This window comes from Amblyomma maculatum, chromosome 1 (assembly GCF_055883805.1).
Source record: "Amblyomma maculatum isolate TAMU_Amacu chromosome 1, ASM5588380v1, whole genome shotgun sequence".
NCBI classification, from domain to species: domain Eukaryota; kingdom Metazoa; phylum Arthropoda; class Arachnida; order Ixodida; family Ixodidae; genus Amblyomma; species Amblyomma maculatum.
The window spans coordinates 341386642-341398849 of record NC_139344.1 but is presented as its reverse complement, the minus strand read 5'-3'; the positions used below and the strand labels follow the sequence as shown (position 1 = coordinate 341398849).

Below are 12208 nucleotides of genomic sequence, written 5' to 3'. Positions count from 1 at the left end.
TCTTTCTTGCTGGGGTCTTGTAAAAGAAGGTGTAGAAGAAATGTACGATGACCAAGTAGGGAACTTCGAAGGCACTGAGACCGCGCTTGAGCGACATGGTTCTTACCAGTTGTTTATTAGGATATGATAGCTTGGTGATGAAGTCTTGCTCATGAAAATTGAGTGCGAATACCAGCATGACGACATTTAAGTATAGTATCATCCTCTCCTAACCACTATCCAACAACTTTTAAATTTACAAAAGGTTTTTGTTGTGTGTTGGGTTTTATGGTGCGTACCTAAGCTAAATCTATCGAAATGGGTTAAATTTTATTTACTTAGCTTGGAATGTATACGTTTGTAGTAAAATCCTTGCAGGAGCTTCAAGCTTTTCTGTGAGCTGCACTGCTGGGAAAACCAAACGCTAATGGCTTATGGGCTCCCGTCGTAATCCAGGTCCCATGTCATGGCGGTTGCAAAAAGCGCGTGCTTGTCTTCAGCACCACGTTCATTGTGGTATCAACGCGCACAATAAAGCCAAGGTAAAGCAATTTGACTTCCTGAAGCTCGAAAACCTAGACGTCGGAAAAGAAACGCCAGCACGTTCGCTGCCTAACATAACCATAGGCAGATAGAGCGGAAAGATCCACCTGTGCTGCCTTCCAGGTGCGATGCACCTGCATGCGTTGCGTTCCCCTGCGCTGCACAGAACTCCTACTATCGTTCGCGGTCGGGCAACTAGTGTGACGTAGACCCCTGTGGAGAGGAGGAGCGCGCAGGCCTTGTCCAGTCTAGGTGGCTTTAGCAGTGGTCGGCACGCGCTACCGAAGTGCACGTGATCACTGGGTGGGGTCTGTGGTTTGGACTGTCAGCTGCACTTAAGCGGGGAAGACACATTTATCTCCCTATTATAACCCCACATCTGGCAGCCTAATATGGGGCCGCTCTTGGAGCATTGGACGACTCTGTTCGGTTCAAGGGATATTCTTTGTCCAGACGTGACAAGTGCTAGGCATAGAGTGAATTTCGATCACTATGCCCTGCGGCATGCTTTCTTGAGTGCGAGGTGACTTCCGCTGTAGCATGTTTGAACTTTTCGACATGCTCAGCATTTTTTTTTTTTTTTGAAAACTTTGAGGGCAACGTGGTCCACATCAAGGCAGTGTGAGGCCTAGCGCCTGCGGAGTTGCCGGCTTGAAGCGAGTGAATATGGAAGCTGCTTGGGTACTCTGAGTTTTCCTGTACATATTTTGTCTTCTGTCTCTTTTGCGACTCGAGGAGTCGTGGGCTTTGGGGGCCGAGTGGCCTGAGGCCACGGAGCCACAAGGAGCTTGCTGGTAGTGCAGCTTGGCACCGGGCGTTCCGACACCGTCTCGGACTGCGAGCACGACCGTATATCTGCTTTGTGCAATGAGCAGAGTAGGACCATCCCATCGAGTTGATGTCTCGCTGGATGAACGTAACTCTTTTTCGGGTCGTTATTTATTTATTTTTTTGAAGGAGATCTTCGTCATGGTGGTTGTTAGGCCTAAAGCTTTAGCAGCTGCCTGCACCACGTCAGAAGTGACAACCACCAAGTCCATGGTGTTTCAGAGTGGGAGCACATTACTGTTTGCTTGTTTTCGTAGCCTCGCATGAACTGAGCAGTCTCGTTAAACTCGAGAAAGGGCTTTGTTCACTTGAACTTTGCATTTGTACAGCCGCATGACACGTTTTGCTAGCGAGTTTTGCACAGAGCCACGAGGCCTGTGCGGACGCCGGTGCTGCCTCCAGTGACTTAGTTGCAGGCATGCGGAGAACGTTCCGGCAGTTATGCAGGTTCACTGGAGACACTTCGGCTTACTGTCTCTGCACATCGTCTCGCTGCCACCTGCTGCGACGTAGTTCCCTGTGTCCTGTTCGGCACATCCACCTGCGGCAGTGATGGCGAGACCAGTTGGCAGTCACATCTGGCTGCTGCAACTCTGGCCTGCAGTTTTCAGCCGGCCTCGCGGGCCCTGTGGACATGTGGCCCACTCCTCGCAATCCCTGGCGTTGCACCATACCAGCACCTGGCTCGGCTCGGTACCCTCTCTGGCTTTGTCTGCATCTGCCTTCCAGACAGCGGCGCCACCTCTACAGACTCCTGGCCGCAGTTTTCGACCGCGCCCCACTGCGTACCAACCTGCAGACACTGAAGCCTATGCGACATGCCAGTCATTCTGCAGAGACCTTCACGCTACCATCGGTACACCACAGAAATCTACGAGGACATCGTCGGTGCTACCTCTGCTGGAAGGTCCTGCCTCAAGTGCAAGTTCATGAAGACATAGCATGTACTTACAGGCAGGCGCATGGGTCAATTTAAGGTTGTGGGGATGTGGGAAACGATCTCCCATCTTTCCCTTTAAAGTCAGCTTTCCCCCGTTGTAGTTACTTCAGCTGTCACAAGATGGGGCCAGCGTGGATAGTTAACGTTAACTATCGAGAGCTGGCACCAGCATCGAGGCAGCATGAGCGCTAGGGAAGGCCTCGGCCCTGTGTATGCGGGGAAAGCCAGTTGTTCGGCATCGGGAAGTCGACGTGAGCGGACGTATCCTCGCGGCACTCCGCAATCGCCGGCGAGGCGAAGCCTTGCTCCCGCCTGGTCGCCCGTCCGGCCTCGGAGCTTATACCCTGCCCTAGCGTGGGCGAACATTCGCCTATAGCACTGTTGCTAAGTCGGACAACCTAGATTCATTAGCGCGTTTTATTATTATCTGGCGTTGTTGTTATTGCAGCAGTAGATGCCTGTTTGTTGTCAGTATGGGTTGTTCCTTGGTTCCCAAGAGCATGGCCCGCAGTGGTCGGCATGCGCTCGGTACCCCACAATACACAGGAATTCAAGCTAGCACAGAACTGAAAATTTGGTTGAATTGTGAGGCTCATGAATGCCCACTTTCGTCCTTTTACATAAAGAGATTGGATATTGTCAGTACTTGTGAGCATTGTGTAAATGCAAGTGTCCTTGGTGTGCTTTCGAAGTTATACATTTGGAGTATGTTATCAAGGATTGTGGACGGGGCTTTTGAAACTTACTTTTGAAGCCTCTAAAGGTGTTTCTAAGACGCCAGCAATTCTCACTACATTTGAAATTCCTGCTGGACAGGATGGCAAGGCCATTCCATGCGGGACGGCTTTTCTAAAACAACAAATTAAAATTATCATTTACATGGTGAACTCGCTTGATAAGGTGCCAGGAAGGTATGCACCCTTAGTATATTCACTACCACGCTGGGATTTGGGTGGGACTGCCACAAAATTGTTAAGATTTGTGATAGCAGCACCGTTTGAGGTGAACGATGTCAAAAACCGATGTCATAATTGTGGCTGATTGTCTGCATTTAATGATTTATGGATGAATGAGAAGAAGATGGGCTGGGCAAGATACCTCAAAAAGTATCTTCGATGCCGATACTCGTCACTTTAAAAAATTGTATAGATACAAAACCGAAATTGATTTTCGATGCAGATACTCAATACTTCGATGCATCACTGAAACGGCGAATATAACAAAAGTAGCATTACGATTAGTGAAATTTATATCTCTGAAATCACAATATAATAAAGATAGTATTATGATTAGCGAAGTTCAGAAATTTTACCGCTTTTTTTGGAACCTTTACTGCATCCCTATAGCACATTTCCAATCCTACAGCGCGGATTTATTGAAGGTCTATTGTCTAGGCACCTGGCCCTGTTAGTAATTATTTGAGCGCAAAAAAGAAAATGCAACAAACAGAAGGACAAGACGGGGTGCTAACCTGCAACTGATTTATTCGGAACAGGGAATGCATAGCAGAAAGGGAGAGCATGATCATATCAATGGCACATAGACGGGCAAATATTCATAGCATAAATGCACAAGTAACTCATCTCGTCTTGCATATCCAGAGAAGCAACTTCCTTGTTATAAATTGTCACAGATGACATACTAAACGATCACTCCCACGCTTCCTGGTGTGATAAGCATCAACCAGCTCTCCTGCAAGCATGTGAGAGCTCCTGTACAGGATGCTAAAGCCTAGCATCACACTTTTCTTTTTTCTCTCTCTCTCTTTTTTACCCTTACTTTATATGGACAAATAATGTTTCCGTACACGCTCGTAATTGTAGCTTTTTCACATTTCAATGGAATTGTACGCACTAGCCCTTTTTCACACTTCACAAACCAGTTCTAATGCTAATAGTGCAGTATATTGTTGTCATTGTCACGCGGTACCAAGTGAGACAGGGAATAAAGTTTTTTGGGGACTGAAGGAACCACAGGCACATGACACTTTTTCACCATGCATTTGAGATTATGTGCTACGTTATGCTGATATGGGATAGCCACTGGTTTTACTTTATAGCGAGATACAAAGACCATCTTATCCTTTTTTCCTTCTTCTTTGAGCTAAAGAAGCTATGAGCATTTTCTGTTAGTTTTCATTTCATACTTTATGTTACCCGGTGGCCCCTTGTTTTCTTTGTTCTAAAAAGTGCAACTTGCGTATGCTTGGGGAACTGAGCAGTTTTATTTATTTATTTATTGATACTGCTGGCCCAGGGGCCGTTACAGGGTGGATATATATATATATATATATATATTTTTTTTTTTCCATGATTACACTGTGCACTCGTATCTCAAGCACGAGCACAGAAAAGGGGGGGAGGAGGGGGGATACACTCGCTGTACACAACACATAACAAATCGCAACATAAGGCATAAAGGACATTTTGAATTAAAAAATTTGCATTGCAAGGAAAAAAACTGGTGTCGCAGAACAAATGTAATGCGCTATGAACAACAATTGTTATACAAGATAACAATGTGAAAAAGTGTGAACAATCGGGGACTAAAAATGAACATTTTCTGCAAGGTAATTCAATGTAGCCTTTTCAAATTGAGAAGTAGTACCTATCTGAGTGATCTCACGTGGTAGTGAGTTCTATTTTTCTATCGTGTGAGGGAAAAAAGAATATTTAAATATGTCAGTTCTTGCAGCTAAGGGCACGATTTGGTAGGGGTGGCTGTGTCTGACTGAGCGTGATGACCTTTTTTGAATAGAACGTTCGGTCTTAAAATTGAAGTAATTCGTATAAATGGAATGGAGGAACTTTAACCTGGCCGTCATTCGCCACTGTGATAATTTCTGTAATTTCAAAGTAGTTAGCATGGCTGTGACTGAATCAGTTGTTTTGTATTTGGACAGGATAAAGCTTGCTGATCTCCTCTGAATTCTTTCGATCTGATCAATTTGGTTCTTTTTATGCGGATCCCATATAATACTAGCGTATTCTAACGTGGGAGGTTGGGTAGGCTGTGAGTTTCACATTTAGAGGGGCATTTTTTTAATTTCCGTCTTAAGTATCTCATTTTTCCATAATGCAATAAAGAATTGTTTAAGCTGTATGCTTTTTGCTAAAAGCTAGAAGGAAGGTGGCAAAAATAAAATGTCTGAATGCCGTTGTAGTTCCGAAAGAGCCACGCGATAAGGGCTAATTAGGAAAGCCTATCTACATAGCATATGAGCATGCCGGTGTATTGTATTTGATAAAGCCACCTTTTATATGCGGATAAGAGGGAAACGTGTACGCGTCGACTCGAAGATTCTGGTAGTAATTAAACTCAAGTTTCTCAAGTGTCACTTGAGAACTAGGTTGTAGATAAAAGATAGATAAAGTGCTGTTTATTTTTTACAGAGAATATGCCTAATATGGATGCCAATCCGTTTGCCTATTTAAAAAAAATCTTAGTAATTTTTTGCTTTAGGCTACAAAGTATTTTAACCAGTTTATTCAAATTTTGCCCAAATGTTTCTCGCAAAAAAGTTTCTTGACAACACATTATTTGTTACTCAAGCTTATGTGCTGGAAAAGTGCATTTACATAGCTTTCATGTCATGTATTTAATAAAATTTTATACGTAATAGTTTTTACAGAAAAAGGTCTTGTGGAAGTCGAAGCCCTTCTCTGCACAGCTGCAAAGGATGGGTTTGTTCTGGGTCAAACATTGTAAACTACAAGAACGGGGGTGAGACGACTGCATCATGGCCGACTAGACGTTAGAAGCTCGTTTATTGCCGCCAAGCATAACTGACACATGGAGCTGAGGGGTTTGGAGAAGGATTGTGCATAAGTTGCCACGTTTGACAGCACACTGAACACGCTGGTTGACAAGGATCAGACGCCTCAGAGGCGGATAGGGGATGGATGGAAAAAAAATTGAGAAAGCGGTTCGGGGTACTGTAGTTCGCGTGGTTCCTATACTTTGTGTCCACCTTGCATTTTTTGGTGTCATTTTTGTCCCTGTGTGTCTAGTACCACATTTGGTGGTCACAAGTAAACGTGTCCTTCAGTTTTAGGAAAAGGGAATCTGGATAGATCGGTGATGCTGCGGAGACTACGCATTTGGAGGAAACTCCGACTGGAGGAAATTCTGGAGGTAGTAAAAGCTGAGTTGCCGCCCGGCTTGTACATGCTGTCTAGTCAACCCAAAGTCTGACGACTCACCACGGCTTCAATATTTGCAATGTTTTTTGAGCATCAAGAATCCTTAAAATATGCGATACACTAAGTACTTATTTTCGATGCCGATACTCCGATACTTTCATTTTCAGTGCACAATACGTAATACTAGTACACAATATATTGAAAGATAGTATCGAAGATACATGTATCTTCAATACGGCCCATGTCTGAATGACAGACATATATGAAATTTCGACTGGAAAAAATCTCAACTTTTCTCCCATGTAATGAACCCTCCCCTCAAAATGAAGCCAATATTTATTGACAAAAAAAGAAAAGACTGGTTTAATACTCATGTATATATGGTACATATTGTGGTAAAGTTTCCGCAGTGTTTTTTGCATAGGACAAAGGGTGCTGAAGTGATTACTTTAATTTTTTTCTACTCTTGTGTGTGCAGTATGGAAGGCGCTTGTTTCCCGTCTACCTGGATCTGATTGTGCGTGGTCTGACTACGGACCTCAACACCCTTCAGAGTGCATTCCATCGGGAAAGCCTGTCCAGCATTCGGGAGATGAAGGTGCACATTGCCAGTGTCTTGCTGAAGCTGGCGACCCTGTTTCCCAGTTCACCCGAACTGTCGCGTGAGTGTGTCCTCAGTGCCTTTGCCATGGACCCCACGGAGGAGCGACTGGCCCAGCTGGAATCACTCACAGAGCAGGTGCAAGCCAAGTTAGCCCTCAGCCAGTCTCCAAAAGAAGAGGGCCACAGGGGCAGTGGCAAAGGCGCCACGGAGAACAGAATGTGCCGTTGTGGCGGCCAGTGCACTCTACAGCCCGTGCTGCAGAAGACTACTCCAGCCCAGGCAGACGGCAGGCCTGAATACGAGATGGACTTCTGGCATCCTATACTTAGCCAGCAGCTGGAAGGAGTCCCCTACGTGCTTCTGAAGGACTTTGTGACAGTTCTTGAGTGCGCACGTCCAAAAAGTGTCCACCTATGCTCAAACTGGCGCCTGTACCTAGAACGCTTTGAAAGCCAGCAATCAGCGCAGTGGAGCAGGATGCCTGCCGAGCACTGTGGCACAGCGGACAGTGAGACAGATTCCCCTTCAGAGGAAGAAGACGGAGGTGAAGAGGCACGGCAACGTGCCCAAGCACGCGTCCAGAAGCTCCTGGACAGCGCACGCAAGCCTGTTAAGCGCAGGGACAAGCGGAGAGCAAATGCCAAGTGCAAATCCTCGCGAAAAAAGAAGAAAAAAAACTCAAAAAAGCACAAGAAGGAAGTCCATCTTGTTGAGAATTCCGCTGCAGAATTTGAGTTAACGGGCCTTGTAGATTCCACGGGGCTTGATATGACAGGCCTTGGTTCAGCAGAGCTTGGTCTGACGAGGCTCGGTGCAACGGAACTCGATTCAGCCGAGCTTGGCCCGATGGAGCTTTGTTCAACAGGTCTGGACTCTGCTGGGTTGGAGGCAGCGGGACTAGACTCCTCAGAACTTGATGCAACCGGCCTTGAGACTATTGGCTTAGACTCAATGGAACTTGACCCCACTACACTGGGGCCACCCTTGCAGGAAGACAAGGCGCATGATTCATTGCAAGTCGGCATGCCAAAAGTGAAGAAGAAAGCCCTAAAAAAGGGCTCTCACCGAAAGAAAGATGGATTTGCTTCGACTACTGGTGCTCCGAGCGGCGGTGGATGCCTGCAGACATTACGTGTTGTACTGGAACGCTTTGACACGCTCTCGGGAACCACGCCAAACCACATGGTGAACAAGAAGAGTGGCCTCAGAATCGTACCTGTGCTCTCTCTGCCCAACATCACTTTAGAAGAGGAATCGAAGAGGGCCTGTCTATGGACAGATGGAGCTACAGTGCCCAAGCAGCCCTTGTCGAAGCTTAACCTACCACAGGGGCCGGCATTTCAAAGGGTGGCCAGTGCATTTGAGGCCAGGCTACAGAACACGCCTCTCAAGCAATTTCTGCGGTATCAGATCAAAAGGCCAACCTTCCAGAGCAAGAAGGCTGTGCCCGTCAAAGTGTCGATGCGGTCTGTGAAAAACTTGCCGCCGACGCCAGTCACACCATTGAAGTCTGTGCCTGTCCCGAAGGCATTAACTACAGCTGCAGTCTCGAAAGCAGCAGCTGCAACCATTTCCAAACCTGTGACTGTGACAGTCCCAAAAGCAATGCCTGTGACAACGCCAAAAATAGTTCCAGTGTTGATTCCAGGGAAAGGAACACCAGTGGCTATGTCTAAAGTTCCAGTCACCACCCCTCCTAAAGTGCCATCTGTGCCGGTTTCCAAGGCACCGCCACCGCATGCAATCATCACAAGACCGCCGCAGCCTGCAGCAGTGTCTAAGGTAGCAGCAGTGACGGCCTGCAGAGCAGCGGCTTCAGTGGTGACGAGGGCTCCTGCTGCAATAGATTCAGCATCTATGGCCAGGAGCTCACCCATGGTTGTTTCCAACCCAGTGCCATCCATGGTTCGCCCGTTAAAGGACTATGCAAAGTCGACAAGAGTTACAATGGCTGCCTCCAGTGTTCCTTACATGATTAAAACGAGCAGTGTGCAGACTTCCTCAGCCATTCCTGCTCAGGTTGCTGCATCTGTTACTCAGAGCTCTGCAACTCCTTCAGCTGCAGCAATGTTAACCGATTCCATTGACCTTCCCAAGCGCACCGTGGACACCACAATCCAAGTTCAGGTCCCACCTGCGTCATGTGTCATGTCTCCTACACGGCCTCATTTGCCCAGCCATATGGTGTCCTTGCAACATGAAGCCTCACTGGCTGCCCAGACAGTGCCAAATCCAGCAAGGTCGCTGTCTGAGGCTGTCGCAGAGGCAGTAATGTCACAGTCGCAGGCAGCGGCAGCTTCGATGGCAGCTCCAGTGGCAGCTCCAATGTCTGCTCCAGTATCTGCTCCAGTATCTGCTCCAGTATCTGCTCCAGTATCTGCTCCAGCAGCGGCCCCACGTGTGACACTTGTCACAAGTACCGCAGCATCATCTGTGTCACAGCCCACTGCCAGCTGTCCGGTGCAAGCAGGCCATGTGCACAGCAGTGCCTCATCAGGTGCTCCTGTTAACACCAGTGTCACGGCAGACGCCAGCCAAGTGTTCAGCCAACTCAAGCAGGGACAGGCAACAGTGCTCAGGCTGCCAGTCTATTCTCGTGTGCAGCAGCAGATGGGCCAGGCGGGCTTGAAGACCGACTCATCGGGAGTTTGCATGCTGCCAATGAAGATCCTTAACGCTGCAATGCTGTCTGGCCAAGAGAAAGTACTGAGTCTTGGGAACCAGAAAATAGCCATTAATGCTCTGCCTAGCCTGCTAGCTGCCTCCACGAGTGGCTCCACGTCCACAACCGTGGCAGGAGCTGTGGTGAGCAGTGCATCGCCCAGCATGGTTTCAGCCAAGATCGTGCCAACCGTAGTGGGTGGCCAAAATGTGCAGGGTATGCATCAGTTGCAGCAGTTCGTGCGGCTTAACACCATACCGGGGACCATAACACAGGTGAATGCTGCTGGTAACACAACGGTACTCTCGGCTGACCAGCTTGCAGGGCAGCCAGGGCTGGCAAACATAACAGCGCTGACCGTTCCCTTGCAGGGCGGACTGGTTGGGGGCCGTGTCATTGCAGGCAAGATTATGATTCCCGTCAACAGCCTTCTCCAGCAGGGGTCCACGCTAACGGCTGGTGGTATGCCAGTCATCATCCTTAAGAACCAGCCTGCGCAGGCAAAGATAGTCACTGACCCGTCAAACCTGGCGCAGCAGGTTCATATGCAACAGCAGGTGCAGGTACAGCAGCAGGTGCAACAGCAGGTGCAGATTCAGCCATCCATCCAAATTCAGCAACAAGTACAGCAGCTGCAGCAGCAAATACGGCAGCAGCAGCTACAACAGCAGCAGCAACAGCAGCAGAATCAACAAGCACAGCAACAGACTCAGCAGATGCAGCAAGTCCACCTGCATCAGTTGCCACCAAATGGCAGCACAATGACCCCAGACACAAGTGCAGCATCTGTTGTGGATGGCACAGTGATGGTATCCGCAGCAGCGACATCGACGATGGCAGTAACACCTACCGTGGGAGGAGCATCAAGTGCGACGGCAGTGGTCAAGAAAACTTGGATGCCGATACGCAGCAAGCCGGGCGCCATGGAGTACCGGAAGGCCTGCAACATGCCTCCTGTGAAGGTCACAAAGGCCAAGTTTCTGGCCCCTGTGTCCTCACAGCAGCAGGTGCCCATCGTGTACACCAGCCCGCAGGCCACCGTGTCGGTCACCGGTGCCACTCGTATGGTGGCACAGTCTGTCTGCAAGACAGTTCCCGTTGCCAACCTGTCCGGCGTGACGCACCTTGCCGTGCCAACCATGCAAATGGGTGTGCCCATGGCAGTGATGGCTCCCAACTCAGTGGCCGGACAAATGACCGTACCTGTCTCACCCAAAATGGTGACGCGGCAACTGACTGTGCCTCTGGCGAGGCTGCTTCAGAAGCCTATTTCAAGTTTGTGCAAGCCGGCGGAAGCCACAGCATCATTTTCCCAACCACAGAGCATCATCTCTGCTTCTCAGACTCCACAGGCAACGCCCACAGTTCAGACGGTGGTGGTCTCTGCTCAGAATGCAGCGACTGCACCTGTGTGCATTCAACAGAGCCAAGCGACATCTGTTGTTGAGCAGGCCGAAGAAGACTTGCAGAAGCCAGTGGTTGCTGTCACCGTGACCAAGAGCCCACCAACAGCTGTCCCTGCAACCAAAGCTACAATGGCAGCGGCACCGAGTGTGGCGAACCAACGCACTGGTATCCACCTGCCTTTCCCAGAGGACCTGGTGGACCCGAGTCCCAGTGGTGCCACATATGTTCCTGTGCACAGCGCTGAGCTGATTCCCACTGGACGCAATGAGAAACAAAGGGAGGACGAAGAATCGGCAAAAGCTTATCGCCGTAGGAAAGCTGCTCTGGCAATGAAGGCAAGGTCAGCTGCTGTTGCTCCAAAGCCACAGCCTTTGTCACAGTCTACATCAAAATCCCTCTCAACCATTTTGGATGCAGTCCGTTGCAGCCTCATGATTTCAGAAGATGAAAAGAACAGAGTTGATGCTCAGGTAAGCAGAAAAACATGTTTGATTATACGTCTCATGATTTAAAGTTCTGGGGAGTGTTGTCATCTGTTATTCAGTGTATGCCAAAGAAAAGAGCAGTGACAGTGAGGTTTTGTAAATAGGAAGGAAATGTGACTCTAGAAATATTCCTCAAAAGGAGAGTGTGTAACAGGTGTACCTCGCCATGCTCAACTATGGGGCAGAAACTTGGGAGGTAATGGAAAGGCTTGAAGCTTAAATTTTAGGAAATGTAGTGACGGACATAGTAGTTTCTCATGGCGGGATGGCATAGTGGTGCCTACATGAAGGTTAGTTCACACATGAGTGGAAGTGCTCACAATTTCTATCGTGGCCCTGTTTTTAGTAGCTGTGGTGGCTCAGGTGATGAGGTTCCAACAAGTCAGGAAATTTTTGATGCTGTTACAGGCTTAATTTAGAGCGAAAACGCGTAGCATTGAATGCGTTGTTTTCCTCTGGTATTTTTCTTTACCCCATGAGTGCATTGATGAGTTTTACATTCTAATATTGGAGTATTGCGGTTTTTCCGCAGACTGAACTGTGCTTTGTGCAGACAATAATGACCTGTGCTTCTCCTTTTAGTGCGTAGATACTGTGAGCAAACAAATTTACACTTTG

At 48.2% G+C, this 12208-nt stretch overlaps 1 protein-coding gene across 2 annotated transcripts in view; it reads left to right on the top strand.

Moving 5' to 3' along the window:
• The window catches only part of LOC146207600 (uncharacterized), a 42599-nt gene that overhangs the window by 21493 nt on the left and 8898 nt on the right, over window positions 1–12208 (top strand). The window contains exons 6-7 of one of the 2 annotated variants that reach the window (XM_084588950.1): window positions 6911–9973; window positions 10070–11575. In XM_084588950.1, coding sequence (XP_084445076.1) covers window positions 6911–9973; window positions 10070–11575 — 4569 coding nt within the window. Of the gene's footprint in view, window positions 1–6910; window positions 11576–12208 lie in introns of both variants that reach the window. The other variant, XM_084588943.1, reaches the window with a different exon arrangement.